General features: G+C 39.9%; 2 protein-coding genes across 13 annotated transcripts; both read left to right on the forward strand.

Annotated features, from left to right (window-relative positions):
* The first annotated feature begins 3,245 nt into the window (after nucleotides 1–3,245).
* Nucleotides 3,246–7,439, forward strand: ARMCX1 (armadillo repeat containing X-linked 1). Of its 12 annotated transcripts, none has more exons than XM_011291835.4 (4): nucleotides 3,246–3,459; nucleotides 3,772–3,842; nucleotides 5,177–5,279; nucleotides 5,531–7,439. In XM_011291835.4, exon 4 carries the CDS (start codon nucleotides 5,659–5,661, stop codon nucleotides 7,033–7,035), a length of 1,377 nt encoding a protein of 458 aa, XP_011290137.1. In that variant the 5' UTR covers nucleotides 3,246–3,459; nucleotides 3,772–3,842; nucleotides 5,177–5,279; nucleotides 5,531–5,658; the 3' UTR covers nucleotides 7,036–7,439. The 12 variants fall into 12 exon arrangements, with proteins under 12 accessions (XP_011290137.1, XP_011290139.1, XP_011290138.1 ...); XM_011291837.4 differs by having other exon boundaries at nucleotides 3,772–3,830; XM_011291836.4 differs by having other exon boundaries at nucleotides 3,775–3,842.
* A 6,106-nt stretch (nucleotides 7,440–13,545) lies between these two features.
* On the forward strand, nucleotides 13,546–25,746 carry LOC101091926 (protein ARMCX6-like). The gene is made up of 2 exons (XM_023248968.2): nucleotides 13,546–13,603; nucleotides 24,579–25,746. The coding sequence occupies exons 1-2, from the start codon at nucleotides 13,546–13,548 to the stop codon at nucleotides 25,133–25,135; spliced, it is 615 nt and encodes a 204-aa protein (XP_023104736.2). The 3' UTR covers nucleotides 25,136–25,746.
* Nucleotides 25,747–26,231: the final 485 nt, after the last annotated feature.

Here is a 26,231-nt window from a genome sequence, read left to right on the forward strand (position 1 = left end):
GGGCAGAGTGTCTGTTTTTACTCACAATAAGCACAGGACTTGTGTTAACTCTCCTTGGTCCCCTCTCCATCTCATAATTATGACGTGGACAACTGAGTTTTTCTCAGTCTTATACAAAGGGGTATGAAAGTGTAGCTTTTAGACATCACCCTTCAGTCACACAAAAACAGATAAAGGAGAACACATCAGAAACAAACAGAAAACTCACACTAAATGGTGAAATATTAAGGGCATTTCCATTTACCTAAGGAACAAGGCTGGGAGACCCTCAATCACCGCTATTGTCAACATAGTTCTGGAGGTTCTGGTCAATGCAGTACATCCAGGAAATGAAAGAATAAGAGATATATAGATTGGAAAAGAAAAAATTTAAAAATCATCATTTGCAGATGATTATGTATGCATACCTAGAAAAAACAAATATAACAATTGAAAAACTATCAGAAACATTATGAAAGGTCATTAAAAATAATAATTATTGTTTCCTTAGGTATTCAATAACCTGCTAGAAAATATAATAATAAAGGAAATTTATTCTTCAAAACAACAAAAACAATAAAATACCCAGGAATAAACTTAGCAAGTAATGAGTATGACCTACCTAAAGAAACATAAAATTTGTTGAAGATCATAAAAGTAAACATGGACAAAAATCAATTTTTAAAGATGTTGGTTCTCAAATTAAAGTGGAGAATTCATTGCACTTTATGTCACTAAATGTCAACCATTTCGTTTTGTGTATGTTTTTCAACTTGGAACTTGACAAAGGCATACATATATTTTTTGTATTTGCATGAATAAAGGTGGAAATTGTTAAAAGTGGTTGGTGGTGGAACATGAATTTCAGGGCACTTTCACATTCTACTTTATACATTTCTGCATTGTTTGCACATTAAAAAAAATAAGTGTATGTAATGAGAGTGAGACAGGAAGAGAGAGAGAGGAAGAGATTGATTTCTGTTCAAGGGATATATCTTTTTTCCTAGGTAAGTACTTAGGCTTTTTTACTTTTTTTTAAAAGTTTATTTATTTGAGAGGAGAGAGAGAGAGCACAAGCTGTGGAAAGGCAGAGAGAGAGAGAGGAGAGAGAGAGAGAAAGAGAGAGAGAGAGAATCCCAAGTAGGCTCTACACCAATAGTGCAGAGCCCCATGTGGGGCTTGAACTCACGAACCACTAGATCATGACCTGAGCTCACTGAGCCACTCAGGTGCCCTATTGTTTTTTAAAGTCATAGATGCCTGTGAGAATCTGCTGAAAGTTATGACTCCTTTAGCCACTAAAATGAACATATGTATATGCATAACTTTGATACAATTTCAGGTACAGCACAGAGGCAGCCAGTTAAGAATGCCTACTCTAATCAGTATGGTCAGTGAGGAGACTCCCTTGGACCTCAGCATACATTTGGCTGAGGGAGGACTAAAATGGGTGTGGGCTACAGGCAGTGACCCTGTAGAAGATCTTGGTTCTCCCTGGGTGCCTGCAGCAAGGAGGCCAGAGGCAAGAGGCCCAGCTGGCTCCACCTCTCAAGCCAGGTGGGAGCAGCAGTGTTAGGAGCAATTTTAACTAAGGAACCATGGATGAGGGCAGAGCAGGCAGACCTGGGTGCTTTCCCCAGCCAGCAATCACTTCTTCTTCATGGAAACCTGCAGCTGCAAGGGTATGTGGGAATAGCAGTCCCTTCTGTGTATCCTTGAGTTACATCTGTGAGGATTTGGGGGAGGAGGGGAAAAAAGGAAGAAGCCAAAGGTGGTTACTCAAGTTGGTCACCTGAGTAAAGGTGACATTTACCATCTTGGTCACCTGTCCATGTGTACTTTCTTAAGCTTTTCTGTCCATTCTTTAAAATCAGTGATGCATAACTCTTATATTGAGAAAATAAAATGCTATTTTTTTTAATTTAAAAATTTTTTTAAGGTTTTATTTATTTTTGAGAGAGAGAATGAGAGAGAGAGACAGCATGAGCAGGGAAGGGGCAGAGAGAGAGGGAGACACAGAATTCAAAGGAGGCTCCAGGCTCTGAGCTGGAGTGACCAACAGAATCAGTGCCTAACTGTAAAGATGAGAGGTTTTGGAACACTGGAGAGGTGAGAGGGCAGCACCTTCATCCCTCCTTCTTTGACAAAGCTGAGAGGATCAGACCATTTCTATACTCCTCACACCCTCGGGTGCCTCTACCTCAGTGGACTGGAATCTAATCCAGGGGCTGGTGTTCAGAACAGCCATTGTATCATAAGAGGTTGACATAGCAGTCAGCCAAGACTTTAGGACGTTAAATACATGTCTTTCTTTAATGAAACAAGACAGGATTGTGTTGCTTTTTTAAACCAAATTGTAAGGTGATCCAAAAGTGGAAAAAGTAGATCATTCACATTAAGTGGCCAAAGTTAGACCACTAAAGATTAGATCTCTTTGTGGAATAATTCAGATTGTATGAAAAATTTGTTTCCAATTTTAAACCCAGTTAGTATGGTTTGAAAGCTGCTATTTGGCTATAACCGGTAGAAACCTTTTTCTTATAAATAAATATAATGTAATTAATGAGGCCTTTTGGGTTTTCCCTACCTCTTACATTTTTCTCCACTCCAATAAAAATAGCATCATTTTGGGGGTGCCTGGGTGGCTCAGTTGGTTAAGCGTCTGACTTTGGCTCAGGTCATGATATCACCGTTCGTGAGTTCAAGCCCCAGGTCGGGTTCTGTGCTGACAGCTCAGAGCCTGGAGCCTGCTTCGGATTCTGTGTCTCCGTCTCTCTCTGCCCCTTCCCTGCTCGTGCTGTCTCTCTCTCTCTCTCTCAAAAATAAATAAAACCTTAAAAAAATTAAAAAAAATTAAAAAAATAGCATCATTTTATTTTCTCAATATAAGAGTAATGCATCACTGATTTTAAATAATGGACAGGAAAGTTTAAGAAAGTAAAATATTCCCACAATGTATGTTCTTTTCTGAAATCTTTCCTTCCATTTCATATAGGGGTGCAGGGAAAATGCTGGCCCTTAATGACTGGAGGTGGGGGAAGGTGAGAGAATGGGAGAAGCAATTGGAGAGGGAGTAGAGAAAGAAAAAGAACTATTCCTCAAAGAGGGGAAAAAAAGACCAATGGACAGGGGAACAGATGCAGTTTCTCCCTGTTCACCAGAGAAAGGCAAATTCCAGCCACAAGGAGCAGCTCTCCTCAGTCTCCTGGATTGGCAGAAGAAAATGAGTGGCAGGACCTGATGTAGCGGGGAAGGAAAGGGGTGGGCGGGTTCCTGACGCACTGCCGATGGGATGGGAGAGGTAACTGGGGTCCTGCACTCGCGGGTGACGTGGCCCTCACGTGAGCAGCAGCCGACGTTTGCCCACGTCCTTCTAATCCTGGTCCTGGTTTTGTCCGGCTACCAGCTCCCTATTGCCCTAAGGGCGGGCGGGCCAGTGGCCAGGGAAGGAGGAGGAAGTAACCGCCCGGATCCCAGCAGGTCTGTGTGTGGATGGGAGCAGCCTGGGGGCGGGGGTGGGGAATCCCTACGGTGTGGGTAGCGGAGGGTGGAGACAAAGCGGACTTTCTCAACACCCTTCCACTATCCCTGGCCCTTCCAAGAACAAAAATGGTGGACTTGGGGGCCGGATTCCTGGGGACATCCCGGACCAAGAGGGAGGAAATTCGAAAACTTTGGCAGCCAGGGCCTTGAATCGGGAAGGGCAGATATTAAGATTCTAGTCCTGTGTGCATCCATCTACCAAGCCAGAATCTTGGGGGCTGTGCATCTGTCATTCCCCATGTCTTTCAGTAGGGCGCTGTATACCACCCAGAGGAAAAGAGTAAAGAATCTGCTCCGAATCCCTGGAGGTCGGTGTAAAGGTGGGATCGCCTCGCGGCCCCTGGAAGGGTGGGGGATGGTTGAGGTCCTTGCCTTAACTTGGGCCCATTTCTGACTCCAGCTACCTTCCTGTTATTTTATGTAGGAAGAAGGATGTGACGGCGCCTACAGGGAAAATGGCTGTCATTGGGGGTTGGAATGCATCGGGGAGGAGGCTCTTTTGCTTTTCTACTTTTCCATACTCCCTCGTCGGCCTCCTCCTTTTCTACTTGTTCGAAAGGGGTGTGGTTTTTGCTGGGAAAATGGCCGACCTCTGAGGGTGGGTGCGGCAGGAATGGGTGAGTGGACGCTGGGCTTGAAGAGGGCTGATGTCAGCGGAGTCCTGAGAAGTAGGGGTAAGGATTAGAGACCAAAACATGAAATCCGTTTGACAACCAGAGTCCTGAATTTGGAAAAGCTGGTATTGAGACCTTCCGAAGTGCTGTTCTGTCCGCAAGCCGTTTGCCTCTGCCGTGTGGCATGTGTGTCTATGGACACACTTTAGGGCCAATTCAACCGTAGAAGCAGGAAGAAGACGACAATTGTCCAGAAAAAGTAGGCCAAAGTGAGGGTGGTGGCAATATTTGGGACTCCTGGGGTGGAGAAAAGTGGAGACTGCAAACCCCAGTGGCCTCATGAACCTCCTCTGCACCCCCCCCCTCCTTTCCTCCTCTTTATACCATTTTGGAGCGTTGAAAACAAAGTGCTCTGCAGGTATTAGACAAAGAAGGAAGTGGCTGGGGGGCGGGGCACGGGAATCCTGAAACGGGGGTGGGGAGATCTTGCTTCAAATTGCTGTTTGGAGTACTGTATCCTGGGTTTGTCTCCTTCCTGCAAGCACTACGTCCCAGAGTTCTCAGTCCTTAGGTTTAATGGGGGAGACAGAAACTGAGATGAGAGAGGAAGGAAATTGCTCCAGAGCAGTGGAAGTTGGTGTAATGGGTGAAGGGAGGAGTGTCCTGGAACCTCCGTGATGCTGGAGGTGGTGGAGGGAAGGGTGAGCTCCAAAACTTTGTGCATTTTATGTCTGTCCGTCTTCCAGACAATCTCTCCACCACCATCTGATTTGTTACAGGGAAAGGGCTGTGGCATCACTTTTGAAGGAAACAACTGACCTGGGTTGGGTGAGGATACGGTGGAGACTTGAAAGAGATGAAGAAGATGGGGAAGGGAGATAATAATTTTCAAAGCCACAGCTCTGTGAGGAGGGGAGGGTGATGTTGGGGTACACAGAGCGAGGGCCAGAGATGCAGGAAAGGGATGTGTATCTATCCAGGATGAGGTCCTTCTGTCCCTTGATCATTCAGCATCCTCCTCCCCACCCATTTGTATGCAGCTTTGCAGGACCCAGTGGACTTCCAGGCAAGGAAGAGAAGGAAGAAAGTGCCTGAATCTGTATGGGTGTATGTGGGGGCGCCACTACCCCCAGGACATCTAGGGTAAGGGAGGTAGGGAAATGATTAGGTACCTTAAATTTAACATACTGGGGTGGGATGGTTGAACATGAGGTTGGAGAATCTGGACATGGGGAAATTTTTCAAAATTACCTCCCCAATAGAGGAGAGGAATCAATGATCCAGCCCTGATTCCCTGTCATGTTCTCTACATTTGTGGGTCTGTAGTTCAGTCTGTCTGCATGCAAAGGCACAAAAAGGGAGACTGACGCCTTAAATCTTTCTTTCATTCCTAGGTTCCGCTGTACCTGTAGCTGCAGCAGGGCCTGCTGAAAACTCTGTCCCCAACATAGGAGCACCCCTCCGGGCCAGAGCAATCTCATTCTGCCCCGGTTAAGAATTCGGCTCAGACATTGTCCCCAGCATGGGCCGTACTCGGGAAGCTGGCTGCGTGGCCGCTGGTGTGGTGATTGGGGCTGGCGCCTGCTACTGTGTATATAGACTGACCTGGGGAAGAGATGAGAATGAGAAAATCTGGGACGACGATGATGAAGATGATGAGGAGGAATCTAGTGATATTGTAGAGACTAGGATTGAGAATGGGAAGGGAGCTAAAGCTAATGCTGGGATGGGGTCTGAAGCTAGACTTCAGGGTGATTCAAAGGTGAAGGCTGAGGTGGGCATGGTACTTGAGAGTGGTTCAGATGTAAAGGCAGAGGTCCACTTGGGACCCCAGAGTGGAGGAGGCCTAGAGGCCAAGGCCAAAGCCCTTTTCAGCACCCTGAAGGAACAGGCAAGTGCAAAGGCGGGCAGGGGAGCCAGGTTGAGTACCATCTCTGGGAACAGGACCCTTGCACCCAGTTTACCCTGCCCAGGGGGCAGGGGTGGAGGCTGTCACCCCACCAGGAGTGGCGCTAGGGCTGGGAGTAGGGCAAGTGGAAAAACCAAGGGAAGAACCCGAGGTAAGAGCACCAGGACTCCAGCTACAGCATGGCCTGTTCGTAGGGGCAAGTTCAACTTTCCCTATAAAATTGATGATATTCTGGGTGCTCCTGACCTTCAAAAGGTTCTTAACATCCTGGAAAGATCAAATGATCCTTTTATTCAAGAAATAGCCTTGGTCACTCTGGGTAACAATGCAGCATATTCTTTTAACCAAAATGCCATTCGTGAATTGGGTGGTCTTCCAATTATTGCAAAACTGATAAAAACCAAAGATCTTATTATTAGGGAAAAAGCTTACAATGCCCTTAATAACTTGAGTGTGAATGCTGAAAATCAGGGAAAGATTAAGACCTATATCAGTCAAGTGTGTGATGATACCATGATCTGCCGCTTGGACTCAGCTGTGCAGATGGCCGGACTAAGACTGTTAACTAACATGACTGTGACTAATCATTACCAACATTTGCTTTCCTATTCTTTTCCAGACTTTTTTGCATTGTTATTCCTGGGAAATTACTTCACCAAGATTCAGATTATGAAACTAATTATAAACTTTACTGAGAATCCAGCCATGACAAGAGAGCTGGTCAGTTGTAAAGTACCATCAGAATTGATTTCCCTCTTTAATAAAGAGTGGGACAGAGAGATTCTTCTTAATATCCTTACTCTATTTGAAAATATAAATGACAACATAAAAAGTGAAGGACTTGCATCATCTAAGAAAGAATTCAGCAGAAGTTCACTTTTTTTCTTATTCAAAGAATCTGGAGTGTGTATTAAGAAAATCAAGGCATTAGCAAATCACAATGATCTGGTAGTGAAAGTAAAAGTCCTAAAAGTATTGACCAAACTTTAATTGGGTGTATGTCCCGAACAATATCGAGATAATTGTTTAGTTTGCACTTGGGAACAATGCATTTTGTAAATTCTTTGTTTGCCATTGTGCTTACATGGCAAAGAGATCCTTTCAGCTGCCATTTTGGAATAATGAATATGAAGGATCATCAAGAGTGATGATGGTTGTGGTGGTTGGTTTTAGGCTGTACCATTTTAAGGATGCCAAATGAATACTAGAGCTTGTATAAAGAAAACACTTATTGATTCCATCTTGCTACCTAGACTGAGGTATTTTTTGCTCTTTCCTTTACCTAATTTGACAGCAAACTAATTATAAATAAGCTACACTTTTGTATTGGTTTACATTGGTTAATCTTAGACTTGTGTTTCATCAATAAAGTTGTGTGTTTTAACCAGAAAAAAGTATTTTGTCCCTTGAGTTTATGATTTAGAAAGGCAAAATGTATCGAGACAAAATTATCCTAACAAAACCACGAACCTCTGATCATGGCCACACCCCTCCCATCAGTGCAAAAACTTCTGTAGGCAGCAGTGCTCAGGGAAAATTTTATAGAGAAGGGAGGCACTTAAGTAAGCTGAGCTTGAAGGATAGGATAAAAATGGGGATGTTTTGAGAATGACTGGTGACTTGGGAGACAACTTTTGTGTTCTGTTAAATATTGTCATAGCACAAAGTAGCACTACTGTATTCACTGATCATAAATAAGATAACTTCTTTCCCCCATAGTTTGGGATCTCCAAAGTTATGATGCATCTTACAGTTGATGGCATCTTAGCATTGTGCCATACTTTAATTAGAAGTATTTTTTTCCTTTTGTAGTGGTACATAAAATAATGATGCATCTAATAATCAAAGGCATCTTAGATCAATGAAATTCTAGTCAATGAGAAAAATGTAAAAATGTATTTAATACATAAAGGATGTATTTGCTCCATAATAAGTACATCATTTTGTACTGATAGAGGTTTTGCAGTAGTTTGAGTTAGGAAACTGGCAGAGGGTTGAGGGGGAGTCATCAGATTCCCCTTACTGAAGGAATGTTTTTATTTATTTATTTATTTATTTATTTATTTATTTAGACCGTTCATATCATCTTTATTCACAATAGCCTCAAACAGAAAACAAATGACCATCAACGGTATAATAGATAAATAAAGTGTGCTATATTTACATGCTACACAGCAAGAAGGAAGAACGCATGCTGCTATATGTGGCAATATGGATGACTCACACAAATATAATGTTGAATAAGCCAGATTCAAAAGAACATTTATCATGTGATTCCATTATATGAAATTCAAGAATAAGCAAAACTAATCTATGGTGATAGGAATAAGACCAGTGGTTACTTTGGGGAATGATTGGGAAGGGCATGAGGGAACCTTCTGGACAGTTGGAAATGACCTATATCTCAATTTAATTGGTGCTTACACAGGTGTCAACATCAAGGGAATGGTTGTACGACTACCGTATTCATATTACAGATTGTGATTTGGAGCCAACAAAGCAACATTATCAATCTCAGTAATGTTAATTTAAATTTTCTTAATTTTGTGGCTTGGTTTATTTTTATTTTGTGAAGTTTTTTTTTTTGTTTTGAACTTTATGTAAGAGTTAGGGTTGGTAGAATATGCCACTTTGGCATAAGGATTATTTTGAGCTAAAAACATTTGAAAAAATAGGCACAGGAAGGCAGGAGATAAAAACCTTAAGTAATCTGTTTTGTCTCTTAAAGTCCTCATATGAGTAAGGGAAGGGAAACAGAAATAATATAAAAACAGGGAGGGGGACAAAACAGAAGAGACATCATAAATATGGAGAACAAACTGGAGGTTACGGGAGGGGTTGTGGGTGGGGGGGTGGGCTAAATGGGTAAGAGGCACTAAGGAATCTACTCCTGAAATCATTGTTGCACTATATGCTAACTAATTTGGATATAAATTTAAAAAAGTAAAAAATAAAACAAGTTAAAACAAAAGAAAACAAAAACCAAAAGAAAAATCTTATGTGAAAATTGTATTCCCTAAACCAGGAGGAAAGACAGACACATTCTTATCACCAGAGAGGGAGTTAAGGTTGAGATATTTCTGTACAAAAAGATCTTGCTAAAATAAATTTTATCTTCCTTTAATCTCCCCATATTTTAGCTACTTTTACACAATTGCATCTTTTCCTTCAACCTACCATATAAACACTTGGATTTTGCCACTTGTTTGGATCTTCATTTTTTTATGAGGGTTCCTATGTCATGTAGAACTTATGCTGAATAAATTTGTTTGCTTTTCTCCTGATTACAATAATAATTTCAGACAAAACTAGAAGCCCTTGAGTTTTCTTTCTTTTTAAGAATAATATTACTCAAATTTGATAAGCAACGCATTTATCTACAAGATGTATATTAAAGAAAAAAAAAGTTGGTAGTACCTAATATTTGTCAGACACTGATTGGCATTTATAGAGTTCCTACCCCCTCCACTTAATCTCCTCAACAATCCTGTCAAGTAAACATTATTATATTTTTATTGCAGAAGAAATGACACTTGGAGGATATAGGTAAGTTTCCCAAGATCACTTCATCAGTAAGAGGTAGAGTCAGTGGCCTTCCAAACTTGAGCAATTGGTTGTTTTAATTTTTTTAATGTTTATTTATTTTTGAGAGAGAGACAGAGACAGAGACAGAGGAAGAGCGGGGGAGGGCAGAGAGAGAGAGAGAGAGAGAGAGACAGAATCTGAAGCAGGCTCCAAGCTCTGAGTTGTCAGCACAGAGGCTGATGAAGGGCTTGAACCCACAAACTGCGAGATCATGACCTGAGCCGAAGTTGGACACTCAACCACCTGAGCCACCCAGGTGCCCCAGCAATTGGTTGTTTTAAAATCGCTTTCTTTGGAACCAAATGTCTGTATAATGCCTCCATAGATATTTTATACAAAACTCCCCTTGATGAAGACAGAAATGGAGATGATATTCTTTATGTCGAGTCCATAACTTTATAGATAACCACACAGTAAAGTGTAGAAGAAAGAGTAAAGTCTTAGGAATTGCCAATAGTTGAGGTTCAGATTAAAAAGAGAAAATATTTATCTTGGTGCTCTTATGTGTCAGGTAGGATGAGCAGTTTGACTATTGAGCAAATAATAATGACTTTTGTATTGATTTGTTCAAGTTGGGGTACTGAGTGACTTTTATAAAATTAGGTACACTGTAAATAAACTTTCAGAGCCTGATTTAAAATCTTTCTAATTTTCTCCTAAAAAAATTCATTGGAGATACTTGAGAAAACAGAGGCAATGAGAACACACTTGTTTTCTGACCCAGATGTGTAGCTTGAACATCTAAAAAAAATTCACATCAAGCCATGTTGAATTTGGGGTGCTGAGTGATTTTTTTTTTACTTAACCTCATTTGAAATGTGGGTGAAAATGAGGTTAAGTAATAAAAAGCCACCATGTGGCAGGGGCACAGGCCTGACTAGCATCCATCTGCTCTGGCAGATTTCTCCTCCTTCCCTCTCATTCTTTCCCCCTCTCCTTCCCTCCCACTTATATCTTTATTTCCTCCTTCTGGAAGATAACTGGCTGCATAGTCTCTTTGTGCTTCTGTGACCATTTAATTTCCATGACACCAGGTCACTCAACAGTGGGCATTTAATACAGAATTGTCATTGCTGTGGTAATGTGGCGACCTAGGGTGTGAGTGGATGCCAAAAATTTTCTGGAACTCTTGTTGAACAGAGACTGAGGAGGAACTAGTCTTAGCGTGGCACAGCCCTATGTGCATGGCATGTACTTTTGATGTCCCACACCTGGTATTATTTGGAACCAAATTGCCCAGACTTTGGGAAGTGCTGTGTGAGACAGATGTGTGACAGCCTGGTCCAGGCAGGCCACATGGCCAGCCAAGCCACATGCCAGTGTCCTGATGCTTTCACACTGGAGGTTGCCACTCTCAATCTTTTTGGGAAGGGTATAGTTCTAGGATTGTGGCCGTGATAGTGGCAGATCATGGGGGCATGGAGGAGGCAGTGTCCTGTCTTTAGAGATGATGGCAGCTCCTGGGAAACTGAGGAAATTAGGAACTTGGAGGATATTTTGGTTTTGTTATCATCTAACAATTTCAGGAATTTAAGTGGGTCTATCCCAGTAAAATGTGTCCAAAGGTAATTTTACAAAAGTGAAGTATACTTCTCTTATAAATTGTCACCTAAAGCACAATATTTCAAGGCTCAGGAAAGTGGCTTTCTTTTTTAAAATTCATAGTTTACTTGTCTTGTCTCAATAAACATCCCAAGTGTAGGTTTAGCAAATTGATATGGTCAGGCAAACTGTGTGCTTATGCTTCTGTTTGGTTATTTTCTCTGCTAAGTTCACCCTGTGGGGTGGACTTTGACCAATGGAGACTACTAAAGAGAGCTAACAGGTAAATTCTTTTCTATCCCTTCCACTTAGACTGTCATAGATGCAATAATTTTATGTGCCCTTACTGAAGACGTCATGTGATGTAAGTAATCAGCTGTGTTTTTGTTGGAAAGTTCTGTCCAGATGAGTAACTTACCTCCTTATATTTGCCTTCCCTCTTTCCTTGTCTCACTTCCCTTTTCCCCTCACACTTTTTCCCTTGTATTATACATCTCAAGGTCAACTTTTGCCCCAGGCCCTGTTTTCTAGTCTTGAACTAAGGAACTACTCAAACTATTAATTCTATTTTTAAGAAAATGACTTCTGTAATATAAGATATTACTGTAGTAGCTCAGTGCATCATCCCTCAAAAGTAGCAAGCATAAAAAATAATGTTTCTACTTATGGAGAAAATTAACGTTTTGGAGGTAACCAAAAACCTTCCACAAAGTATGCTGTCAGAAAAAGGTAAGTGTTGATAATAGACACCTACTTCACAATACACAAAACTGTATATAACAGAAAAATTAAAAAGGAAAGCATTGAATTGTGTTTATAAAAAGTTTGATGGGAACAAGAGCCTATTTTTATAACCTAGAGGTAGGAAGAACCTTCCTCAGTGTGATCAAATCTCTAGAATCCATAAAGGGAAAATTTGAAGGATTTGATCACCTATATAGGGGGAAACACATGAGCAACACTAAATGAATTAGATATACCTACTTTGACAGCACCAACATCTAGCTAAGTCAGCTTGTCCTGATTCCCTGAGCACTAATCATCTGATGATAATTTGATTTCTGATGTAGATTGACCTTAGGGAGTGAATGTTCTGAGCAGCAAACACTAAGAATCTGGTCTACTTTGTAATTTTTTTTCTTATAGTAACATAACTCATCATTCTTTTATTTTCAAAAAGAAATGCTACCCCACTTGGTAATATGTTATACCTTCTGCAAACTTAGAAATGCTTAATAAACAGGGGGTTCTATGCCTAATCAAAGATCCTGTATTATTATAAATGGTCAACAGTGCCAGAGAGTTACACTAAACCCAATCTCAATGGTGGACTGAATGGATCTGTAAGGATAGTTACCACCCAATAAAGCTTCCTGCTCTCCCCACCACCCTTCTCCTTCCCCCTAGGCCTATCCCCAAACACACACATTGTCCAAACCCTTAACAAAAGGCCTGAGGGGGACTGAATGGACAGGGTCAAGCATGGAAGTATACCATTTCAAAAAATAAATGTCTATTATCTTGCTTAATATCACACTTCAGGGCAGAGCTGACCAGGGACCATTATCCTAGTTTTCTACACCTTATGATGGCAGCAAGATAGTTCTGGTTTAAGGGCAAGGAAGAGCCACAGCTCAGAGAAACCAGAAATAAACTTTAGCTTGGGATGTTATACAAAATGAATATGGAAAGGTAGCATTGAAAATGGTCATCATCATTCTTAGAAAAGCCATTATCAAGGGATCTTAGCTAGTCTCCATTTGTCAAAGTTCACCCTTTGGAGCATTAACTCTACTGTGTTTCCATGTGTGTAGTTTGGTTAGTTTGCAGCAGCAATAGTCCTTTCCTGCTATGTGACACTACATTAACTCGTTCCTCAAGCTGTGGTTTGAACCACAGTGGCATTGGCAGTGGCAGAAAGGATAATTGCTGTATTTCCTCTGGATTTGAAGTAAGGCAGGGCCCAGTAATGGAGAGGGGATGCAGTTGGGCCAAGTGGAACTTTGATGGTACATACATTGAATTGGGAAATGTGATACTAGTAATTGTGTTATGAGTCCATTATGAAGGATGCTAAAGCACCATGGGGATAAGATACACTATAATTTGGGCTATGAAAATTCTACAATTGGTAGAAGGGGGTCTGGACCAAAAATTCTGAGTCAGCAAGTGAAGTACTCATAATGCCTCCTATCTCAGGATATATGACCACGAATGAATTAATCAGTGCATTTAAGCATTTTCAAATCTGCTGCCTAATTCTGTTGTCCAAGTTATTACACATTGTCATCTTGCCTTGCAACCAAGTATAGGACATTGATGTTTTAGGAACACAAAACATGCTATTAGGTCTTGAAGACGTGAGCAGTACTAATGAAGACATTTTTGCTAGCACTTGCAAAGGAGAGTGACATCCTGTTTGACAAAGTGGGTAAAATGCACTTTTGAACTTTTGAAAATTTTAAAAGTTTTTAGAAAAAATGGAGAAATAATATAAGGATAAAATGAAATAAGTGTAAGAGGGACATTGGGACTGAGATAATTTTTTGAGTTCTTATTGCAGCAATTGATTGATTTGTTATAGTGTATTATTTCTTTGCCATACTTCTGGGTTGCATTTATAATTATTATATTTAGAATTTTCACATACACATCACTGGTGTGATTAATCCATCGTTTTATTTATTTTTACATCACCAAGTATTTTTTTTTTAATTTTTTTTTCAACGTTTATTTATTTTTGGGACAGAGAGAGGCAGAGCATGAACGGGGAAGGGGCAGAGAGAGAGGGAGACACAGAATCGGAAACAGGCTCCAGGCTCTGAGCCATCAGCCCAGAGCCCGATGCGGGGCTCGAACTCACGGACCGCGAGATCGTGACCTGGCTGAAGTCAGACGCTCAACCGACTGCGCCACCCAGGCGCCCCCATCACCAAGTATTTTTAAGTTGAAGTATGATTGACACACATAGTTACATTAGTTTCAGTTGTACAACATAGTGATTCAATAAGCCTATACATTATGTTATGCTCACCACAAGTGTAGTTACCATCTGTCACCAAACAATGCCATTGACTATACTCCCTATGCTGTACCTTTCATTCCTATGACTTTCATAACTGGAAGCTTGTATCTCCCACTCCTTCTTACCCATTTTGCTCATCCCCCACCCCTTCCCTCTGGCAACCACCAGTTTGTTCTCTTTGTGGTTTCTGCTTTTTTGTTCGTTTATTTGTTTTGCTTTGTTTTGTCTTTTTAGATTACACATATAAGTGAAATCATATGGTATTTGTCTTTTTTATCTGACTTATTTCACTTAGCATAATACCCTCTAGGTCCATCCATATGTCAAATATTGTTATTAAGATTGTGTGGCTGGGGTGCCTGGGTGGCTCAGTCGGTTAAGCGTCCGACTTCAGCTCAGGTCACGATCTCATGGTCTGTGAGTTCGAGCCCCGCGTCGGGCTCTGTGCTGACGGCTCAGAGCCTGGAGCCTGTTTCAGATTCTGTGTCTCCCTCTCTCTCTGCCCCTCCCATTCATGCTCTGTCTCTCTCTCTCTCAAAAATAAATAAAAACGTTAAAAAAAATTAAAAAAAAAAGATTGTGTGGCTTGTTTTTCACTTACAAAGCAGTGTCTTCATAAAGAAGAAAATTATCAATATTTTCATGCATTTATTTTATTCTTCTCAAACAAATTCTCCCTTACCATAAAGTCATGAGATTATCTACATTATCTTCTAGCAGGTTTACTGTTTTGCCTTATCTCATTTAGATCTACAATTCACCTGGAATTTATTTTTGTATGTGACATGAAGTAAGTGTCAAGATTATATTTTTTCCCTATAAAAAGATATCCAATAGACTCAGCACCATTTCTTCAGAAGACTGTCCTTTCTCTACTACATACACTACAGTGTCATATTTGTGACAACTTGTTGCCATATATGTATGGGTCTGTCCTTGTACTTTTGATTCTGTCCATTAGTCTATTTTTGTTTAATCCTTATTTATTTATTTTTGAGAGAGATAGAGAGATATATAGAGAGAGTGGGGGAGGGGCAGAGAAAGAAGGAGAGATAATCCAAGCAGGCTCTTTAGTGTCAGTGCAGAGCCCCACGTGGGGCTCGAACTCACAAACAGTGAGATCATGACCTGTGCTGAAATCAAGAGTCAGACACTTGGCTGACTGAGCCACCCAGGCACCTCTGTCCATTAGTCTATTTGTTTATCCTTGCATCAATGTGTTTGAATCCTGTCATAATTACTGTAGCTTTATAGTGCATCTTAATACTTGGTAGTATGACTCCTCTTTATTGTTCTTTTTCAGAATTCTCTTGGTTATTCTTGGTGCTTTGCATCTCCATATTTTTTTAAAAAATGCCAATTTACACTCATATTAGTTCAGATTTGTACACATTTTGTTAGAACGACTCCTAGGATATGATGGTATCTCAATGCTATTTTAGATGGCTTCATTTTTATTTTTATTTATTAATTTATTATTATTATTGTGTTTTAGAGAGAGAGAGTGTGCAAGAGAATTTCAAGCAGGCTGCATGCTCAGCACGGAGCCCAATGCAGGGCTCAGTCCCACAACCCCGGGATCATGACCTGAGCTGAAATCAAGAGTCGGACGCTCAACCAAGTCACCCAGGTACCCCAGATGTTTTTAAGTTTTCATATCCTACTTGTTCGCTGCTGGTATATGGGAATAGAGCTGATTTCTAAAAATATACTGACATTGTATTGAGTGGACTTGTGGAAATCATTTATTAATTTTTACAGTTTATTTATAGATTCTTTTGGGTTTTCTACATATGCAATCATTTTGTATGTGAGTTATGATTATTTTTTTCCAGCTATTGTTCCTTTTATTTATTTTTTTCTTCTCTTATTGTACTCTCCCCAGTATGGTGATGAATAAAAGTGGTAATAGTGGCCATCTTTTTCTTGTTAACTGATCTCAAGTGGAAAGCTCTCAATATTTCAATATTAACTATTATGTTTGTTGCAGATGGTGATTATCAAATTATAGAAGTTCCCCTTTATTCCTGGTTTCCTAAAAGTTTTAAATCATGAATGGGGGTTGAATTTTATCAAATGCCTTTTCTGCATCCATTGAGACATTTATATAAGTTTTTCCCTCTAATTATAATAATGTGGCAAATTATGTTGATTGATTTTTAAATGTTAATTTAACCTTGTGTTTTTAGATGAAACCCAACTTGATTATTATGTATTATCTATTTTGTATATCACTCAATTTGGTTTGCTTTTACTTGGTTTGAAATTTTTGTATCTATTTTCATAAGAGGGATTAACCTTTAATTTAATTTTTTGTAATATTTTTTTCAGGTTTCGTATCATATTTATTCTTGGATCATAACACAGAGTGGGTAGTGTGATAAATAATTTTATGTGTCAACTTGGCTAAGCCATAGTACCCAGACGTTTGGCCAAACACAAGTCTGGATGTTGCTGTGAAGTTATTTTTCAGATATCATTTAAATCAGTAGAGTTTGAGCAAAGCAGATCATTATCCATCATGTGAGTGGGCCTAATCCAATGAGCTGCAGGCCTTAAGAGAAAACAACTGAGGTCATTTGAAGAGGAGGGAATTCTGTTTTCAGATTTTTTTTTTTTTTTTTTTTACTTTAGAGAGATAGAGTGCAAGCAGGGTAAGGGCAGAGGAGAGAGAATCTTAAGTAGGCTCCATGCTCAGTGCGAGCTCAAGACAGGGCTCTATCCCGTGACCCCGGCATCATGACACAAGCCAAAATCAAGAATTGGACGCTCAACCAACCGAGCCACCCAGGCCCCCCCAGGTTGTCTTCAGACTCAAGCTGGGACATCACCTCTTTCCTGAATCTCTAGCTTTCTGGCCCACACTATAGATTTTAGATTTGACACCTTCCACAATTGCCAGAGCCAATTCCTTTAAATAAAATCTTTCTCTTTTTCTTTGTGTATCTATCTCTATTTCATCTGCATATATATCCATATCTATATATCTATATCTATCACTTATTGGTTTTGTTCTGTGGAGAATCTTGATTATTCCTCTTTTTCTCTTTGCAAAAAAATTCTATAAAATTAATTTGATTTCTTCTTTAAATATTTGGATAAATTTACTGGTGAAGCCACCTGTAGCTGAAGTGTCTTTTTGTGGGAAATTGTTTTTTTTTTTTTACCTATTCAATTTAGAAAATTAAGTACAGCACTAATCAAATTTTCATCTTTGCTTGTATCTGTTTATCCTTATATTGAATGTTTAATGTTTGTGGGTTCTGTAGCAATGCCTACTTTTTCATGCCTGATGTTGATTTTCCTGTTATTTTGCTTCTTATTCCTGATATTTTCTATCAGGAAAACCAATATGAGGCATGAAAAAGTAGGCATTGCTACAGAACTCACAAAAATTAAACACTCAATATGAAAATGAAGAAAGTAATAAAGATGAGAGCAAAAATTAATAGAAAACAAGCAGATGAGAGAGAAGCAAAAAGTTGGTTCTATGTAATATTTTCTCTCTCATATGCTTGTTTTCTATTAATTTTTGCTCTCATCTTTACTATTTAGTTTCTTCATCTTCATTTGAGTTTAATTCATTGTTCTTTTTCTAAGATCATTGATTTCTAGCCTTTCTCCTTTACAAACATGCAGTATAAAAACTATGATTCTATCTATAAATTTCTTTCTACACACTGCTTTAGTTGCATTCCACAAAATTTTGATAATTTGCATTTTCATTACCATTTAGTTCAAAATATGTTTAAATTTACATTCATATTTTTTCTTTAATCTATGTTATTTATAAGTATTTACTTAATTTCCAAGTATTTGAGAGTTTTCTGGTTGTCTTTTACTTATTGATTTCTAGTTTAATATCACTGTAGTCAGACAACATACTCTATGTCTTTTTAAATGTATTGAAACATTCTTTTAATACTATTTAAAAAAAATTTTTAGGAGTCTCTTGAAGATGGTGGTGTAGGAGGACACTGGGCTCACCGCATCCTGCTGATCACTTAGATTCCACCCACATCTGCCTAAATAATCCAGAAAACCACCAGAAGCCTAGCAGAACAGACTCTCCAGAGCCAAGCATAGACAAGAGGCCCATGCAAGAGGGTAGGAAGGGCAGAGAGGCGGTGTGAGCTACATGGACTGGTGGGAGGGAGCCAGGGCGGTGCAGGGGCAGCCTGCCAGGCAAGGCAGAGCCCCTGAGTCTGACTTGCAAAAGCAGAGGGGCCGGACGGAGTGTATTCTGACAGCCAGCAGGACTTAACATCTGGCATGTTATGTCAACAGCTCTGCTCGGAGAGTGGAAGGGCTAGAGGACAATGGGAGGGAGAGTTGTTGAGCCCTGGAGGACAGAGATCATCTTGGTGGGGAACAAAGGTGCTGGCCAGCGCCATCTGCCTTGCCCATCCCCCATCTGAAATCCCAAAGGGAACCAGTTCCCATCACGGAACTTGCTTGCACCATACAAACACCCAACACTGAGCTTCTATGGATCCATCTCTCCAACGGGTCTGCCTCCCTCTTGGTGTCCCAGGGCCCCTCCCCCAGGGGACCACTGAAGGCAAAGCGAGCTGAACCTGCCTCTCCCGCCCCTGTGCACCTTGCAGATCTACCCTGGCTAATATGCCAGATCCCATAGAAGCAGCACCACAAGCCTGGCAGTGTTCAAGTAGCCCAGACAGGGGCCACACCACTCCACAGTGAGTCCTGCCCCTGGGAGAGGGGAAGATAAGGTACACACCAGTCTGACTGTGGCCCCAGCGGTGGGCTGGGGGCAGACATCAGGTCTGACTGTGGCCCCACCCACCAACATAAGTTACTCCAGAGAGCACAGGGGAAGAGCCCTGCAGTTCCGCGCCACTCCAGGGACTATCCAAAATGATGAAATGGAAGAATTCTCCTCAAAAGAAACTCCAGGAAGTAATGACAGCTAACAAACTGATCAAAAACGGTTTAAGCAATATAACAGAACATGAATTTAAAATAATAGTCATAAAATTAATTGCTGGGCTTGAAAAAAGTATAGAGGACAGCAGAGAATCTATTGCTACAGAGATCAAGGGACTAAGAAACAGTCAGGAGGAGCTAAAAAATTCTATAAATAAGGTGCAAAATAAAATGGAGGCGACCACAGCTCGGACTGAAGAGGTAGAGGAGAGAATAGGTGAATTAGAAGAGAAAATTATGGAAAAAGAGGAAGATGAGAAAAAGAGAGATAAAAAAATCCAGGACTATGAGGGGAGAATTAGAGGACTAAGTGATGCAATGAAATGTAATAATACCTGTAAAATAGGGATTCCAGAGGAGGAAGAGAGAGAGAAAGGGGCTGAAGGTGTACTTGAGCAAATCATAACTGAGAACTTCCCTGATCTGGGGAAGGAAAAAGGCATTGAAATCCAAGAGGCGCAGAGAACTCCCTTCAGACATAACTTGAATCGATCTTCTGCACGACATATCATAGTGAAACTGGCAAAATACAAGGATAAAGAGAAAATTATGAAAGCAGCTAGGGATAAATGTGCTCTAACATATAAAGGGAGACCAATAAGACTTGTGACGAATCTATCTACTGAAACTTGGCAGGCCAGAAAGGAATGGCAGGAAATCTTCAAAGTGATAAACAGAAAAAACATGCAGCCTAGAATCCTTTATCCAGCAAGTCTGCCATTCAGAATAGAAGGAGAGATAAAGGTCTTCCCAAACAATCAAAAACTGAAGGAATTCATCACCACTAAACCAGCCCTACAAGATATCCTAAGGGGGATTGTGTGAGTGAAATGTTGCAAGGTCCACAAAGTACCAGAGACATCATTACAAGCATGAAACCTACAGACATAACAATGACTCTAAAACCATATCTTTCTGTAATAAACTGAATGTAAATGGACTAAATCCTCCAACCAAAAGACATAGGGTATCAGAAAGGATAAAAAAAAAAAAACAAGACCTATCTATTTTCTGTCTACAAGAGACTCATTTTAGACCTGAGGACACTTTCAGATTGAAAGTGAGGGGATGGAGAACTATTTATCATGCTACTGGAAGTCAACAGAAAGCTGGAGTAGCCATACGTATATCAGACAAACTAGACTTTAAATTAAAAGCTGTAACAAGAGATGAAGAAGGGCATTATATAATAATTACAGGGTCTGTCCATCAGGAAGAGCTAACAACTATAAATATCTATGGGCCGAATAAGGGAGCCCCCAAATATATAAAACAATTACTCACAAACATAAGCAACCTTATTGATAAGAATGTGATAATTGCAGGGGACTTTAATACTCCACTTACAACAATGGATAGATCATCTAGGCGCAGGATCAAAAAATAAACAAGGGCCCTGAATGATATATTGGATCAGATGGACGTGACAGATATATTTAGAACTCTGCATCCCAAAGCAACAGAATATACTTTCTTCTCAAGTGCACATGGAACATTCTCCAAGATAGATCACATACTGGGTCACAAAACAGCCCTTCATAAGTATACAAGAATTGAGATCATACCATGCACACTTTCAGACCACAATGCTATGAAACTTGAAATCAACCACAGGAAAAAGTCTGGAAAACCTCCAAAAGCATGGAGCTTAAAGAACACCCTGCTAAATAATGAATGGGTCAACCAGGCAATTAGAGAAGAAATTTAAAAAAATATATAGAAACAAATGAAAATGAAAAGACAACAATGCAAATGCTTTGGGATGCAGCGAAGGCAGTCCTGAGAGGAAAATACATTGCAATCCAGGCCTATTTCAGGAAACAAGAAAAATCCCGAATACAAAATCTAACAGCACACCTAAAGGAACTAGAAGCAGTACAGCAAAGACACCCCAAACCCAGTAGAAGAAGAGAAATAATTAAGATCAGAGCAGAAATAAACAATACAGAATCTAAAAAAACTGTAGAGCAGATCAACGAAACCAAGAGTTGGTTTTTTGAAAAAAGAAACAAAATTGATAAACATCTATTCAGGCTTCTCAAAAAGAAAAGGGAGATGACCCAAATAGATAAAATCATGAATGAAAATGGAATTATTGCAACCAATCCATCAGAAATCAAGCAATTACCAGGGAATACTATGAAAAATTATATGCCAACAAACTGGACAACCTGGAAGAAATGCACAAATTCTTAGGCACGCACCCACTTCCAAATCTCAAACATGAAGAAATAGAAAACTTGAACAGACGCATAACCAGTGAAGAAATTGAATCAGTTATCAAAAATCTCCCAACAAATAAGCGTCCAGGACCAGATGGCTTCCCTGGGGAATTCTACAAGACATTCAAATCAGAGATAATACCTATCCTTCTCAATACCTATCTGTCCTCCTACACCGCCATCTTCCCAGGATCCCTCTGGCTTCTCCTTTTAAAAATAATTTCTATTTGTCATTTTTCTCGTGTGCTTTCGTTTGAATGTTAAACATTATGAAAGAAAAATTCTAGAAAATTTAGATGAAATTTTCTTAATTTGTAGAGGATTTTCTTTTGCTTTGGGAAAGCAGTATACAAAGGAGTAAATTAGCTTAAGTAAATCAAGAATTAAACTATTTTGAGGTTGGATTTCAATCTTTGTCAGACTTATTCTATTTCTAGGTCACCCTTACTGCCAGTGTGTAATTCTTCAGGGCTTCTAACTGACAGCCTGGGGAATTTATCAGTTCCCCCAATCTTGGAAGTCCCCAAACTCCAATTTTTCATCTTTCTTGCACTTTGAAGTTGCCAATAGCTCTGTTTATCTTCCAAAACTCTTAATTACCTATTTCTACTTGGCTTCTTCGCTTCGAGTTCTATACCTATTAAGAATTGGTGAATGCATCAAGGAGAAAATTAACTCAGATTACCCATTTCATTTCTTTGTAATTTCCTTTTCTCCAGGATATTAGCCCATCAAACCCTGGCTGTCTAGTTGGCTTTGTGCTCTGGATTTTGACTCCTTAACTCTGCATAATTACTAAAAGCTCTATTCAGGTTTCTGTATCTTCCCAGCTTCTTTTTCAGCCTCTTCACCAATGCTGATAATGGACTGGTCAATGCCTCAAGGGGAAAATTGGTGCCAAATGTCAGTTCACCTCATTAAATTTCCCTTCTTTCCAGGATTTTGGTACCTCAATCCTGGCTGCTTTGGAAGCTTTCTGATGTCTTTAGGTAATTTAATCTATTTAAATATAATAACAATGAATTTTTCAGGTTTTCTTTTCCTTCTAAATGGGGGGGATTAGTCTTCTATTAGTAGGCCATTATAGACAGAAGCAGAGCATCTTTCAAAACTTTGAACATAATATTTTCATTACCATCCCATGCAAAATGCTTTCTAATTTTAGATGTAATTTCTTCTTTGACCCTTATGTTATTAGAAGTGTATTGCCTAATTCCAAAAAATACGTGGATTTTAGTTATTACATTGTTATTATTGATTTTTAGTTAATTGCACCATGGTTAGAAAACATACTCTGTATGACTTTAATCTTTGTGAAATGTTAGAACTTGATGTATGGCCTAGGATATGATCAATTTTTATACACATTCTGTATGATTTTTAGTTTATTTATGAGAGAGAGAGAGAGAGAGAGAGAGAGAGAGAACGGGGAAAGTGCAGAGAGGGAGACATAGAATCTGAAGCAGGCTCCAGGCTCTGAGCAGTCAGCACAGACTTCTATATGGGGCTCAAACCAATGAGCCATGATATCATGATCTGAGTCGAAGTTGGACGCTTAACCAACTGAGACACCCAGGTACTCCTATACATATTCTGTATGTTTTTAAAAATAATATATAAACATATAGTTGTAATTGTTGAGTATAGCTTTATACCAACCAAGGTTTGAATTAATTGGGTCAATTTTGCCAGTCATGTTCAAATTTTTTATGTCTCTGCTATTTTTATTTGCTCATCCTGTCAGCTATAAAAAGAGATATGTTAAAATCTCCCACTGTGATTGGGGATCTCTATTATTTCTTGTAGTTCTGTCCATTTCTGTTTTATATATTTTGAAACTATGTTATTAGATGCATACAAATTTAGAATTGTTACATCTTTCTGGTGAATTATACATTTTCCCTCATGGAGTATCCCTCTTTATCTCTAGTAATGCTTTTTGAGATAGTGCCCATTTTATTTGATATTAGTATTTTTTTAGTTTATTTATTTTGAGACAGAGAGAGTGAGTGAGCACGAGTGGAGGGAGGGGCAAAGAGAGGGAGGGGTAGAGAGAATTCTAAGCAGGTTTCATGCTGTCAGTACAGAGCCTGATGCGGGGCTTGATCCCACCAACGATAAGATGACCTGAGCCGAAATCAAGAGTTGGACGTTTAACTGACTGATCCACCCAGGTGCCCCTGATGTTAGTATATCTTTATCAATTTTTGTTTAGTTAATGCTTTCATGGTATATATTTTACATTTTTACACTTTCAAACTTTCTGTATGTTTGAGTTTTAGATGTATCCTTTCTGAACAGCATATAGTTGTGTTTTGTTATTTGTATCCAATATTTTAATATTTATGTTTGAACTGAAGCATTTATTCTGTTTTAACTTAATGTAATTTCTGATACATTTAGAGTATAATCTCTTATCTTATTCAGTGATTTCTATTTGACCTGCCTACTCTATGTCCCAATTTTTTTCTTATCTTCTTTAGGATTTATTCAATTTTTTATTATTCCTCTTTACTAGCTTGATAGTTGTACTAATTCACTATTGTTTAGTGATTACCCTATACATTACAACATGCATTCTTGATTTTTCAAAGTTTTCTATGAATCAATCCTTTTCTCCCTTTTCTCAGACAACTCACAGGACTTAAAATGCCAACTCCACTTACCCTCATCTCAAAGTATATGGTATTGTTGTCATGCATTCAAAGTTTCTATATGCTTCCAACCTATTTCTGTTTATATTTCAATATTTTAAGAATTCTTACAATTATTTCATATAGTCAAGACTCATATATTTACATTTTCCTTTGTAGTTCTTTTCTTCCTGCTTTGTAAAAAGATAAATTTTCATTATGCTTGAAGAACAACATTTAGGATTTCTTCTAGTATGAATTTGCTCATATCTATATCTATATCTATATCTGTATCTGTATCTATACCTATATCTAACTATATATCTATATCTCTATCTATCTCTATATCTTATATATATATATCTGACTTGCATGCTCCACTGACAGAGCCAGCCAGGCATACTTGAATTTGCAACTGGTATATATTTTTTGTCTGAGAATGTCTTTATTTCAAAACAAAAAAAAATAAAACAAAACAAAACATAAAACAGGGCTTCCCAAAGAGGACAATGTCCCAATAGGGAAGAATCACTCTTTCCCCAATTAAAATGATCACATTTTTTTTGCGTGATGCTTAAGATATTACAAATTTCAGTTGTGTTCCTGACCTCTCCAAGTGTCCTTTCATTCAGGGCAAAATGTGGTTTGCTCAGCCCAAGGATGCTGGTTTTTCATCTATCCACAATATCAATAGTCATTTGGCCAGCCTCTCCATTGTTGGAAACACGATCCCCACTCCTGACCCCGCTATTAAGGAGAAAGCTTTATGTGCTCCGGATAACTTGAATGCAAGTATTGAAAATCAGGGCCAGATTAAGATGTACATCAATGAAGTGTGTCGGGAGACTGTGTCACATTGCTGCAACTCGTTTCTGCAGCAGGCCGGATTAAATTTGTTAATAAGCATGACAGTTATTAATAACATGCTTGCCAAGTCCGTTTCAGACTTGAAGTTTCCTTTGATAGCAGAGGGAAGTGGATGTGCTGAGCTTCAGGTTTTGAAACTGTTGATGGGTTTGTCTGAAAAGCCAGTCTTGGCAGGGGAATTGCTGGGTGCCCAAATGCTGCTCTCATTCATGTCCCTCTTTATGAGGAACGGAAACAGACAGGTTCTCCTGGACACCCTGGCCTCTTAAATGGCCATCTCGAACAGAATGGAACTGAATCTGCCCAAAACCCTTCTGGTGAACACACACATGTGTTCTCACTCAAAGAATCTGCAGTGGTTGCTGTTGAAGATCCAGTCTTAGCCCATCACCACATCACGGGGTGAAAGTTACACTCGTTAAATCGAGGACCACATTCCTATTGGCCAGGCAGGGGTTCCCACAGGGCTTGGAGTAACTTCTTGGTTTTGCAGTCTGCAGGCAATGTGCATTGTCAGTCACTCCCTTGTGGCCTTCTTCCTGTGGTAAAGGGATCATTCCAGCTGCCAGCTGTGGATACAGAACATCCTATTATAGCATCATGAGGGATGCCCTGCCCGTGGTGGTCTCCCTGTCTAAGCGGGACCATTTTGTGGAGACCAGACACATATCGGAGCTTGTGCTGAAAATGCTTTTGCTGCCGCCTAGGTTGAATTCTTTCTCATTTACTGCTTCTTCTTTGCGAGCTGATGGATGGTGAACCTATTCATCAAAAACGTACACCCCCCTTTTGTGTGCTGTACTGACTTAACCTTACCCACCCAAACCTACCATTTGTATGTATCATCAATAAAGGTGTGTGCTTTGATTGGCAAAAGCGAGACATGGAACTTGCCCTTGAGTTTACAGTCTACATGAAGAGGCAGACAAAAATACGCGACCAACCGACACCAACCCACGCTAACTGGGGGCCTTTGCTCCCTGACAAATGCATGCTTATCAGTGCTCACAGGAGGTGGGGTAGAGGTGGGCTGCAGCGCTCAGGATAAGCCTCAAGAAGGGCCTGGAGGGCTGGGGGTGGGAGCAGGGGAGTGGAGGTGGGGTTAGTGGAATCAGGATGGAGTGTTGGGGAGGACTGAAAGAGACAACACTTTTGAAGCAGGCGGCACAGTGCCTGGCACCTGGAGCAGAGAAATCCCTCGACAAAGGTGTCTTTCCTTGACTGCCAGCCTAAATAGGAAGGTCAGTATCCTTGGGGTGTGTGTACACGTCCTTGGGGACCACTGGACAACCCATCCCTGCGCATGTCACGCACTAGTATAGCAGTGATGGTTGCCGCTCTCCGAGTGCCCACTTTGTGCAGTTC

The sequence above is a fragment of the Felis catus genome, chromosome X (assembly GCF_018350175.1).
Source record: "Felis catus isolate Fca126 chromosome X, F.catus_Fca126_mat1.0, whole genome shotgun sequence".
Classification (NCBI taxonomy): Eukaryota; Metazoa; Chordata; class Mammalia; order Carnivora; family Felidae; genus Felis; species Felis catus.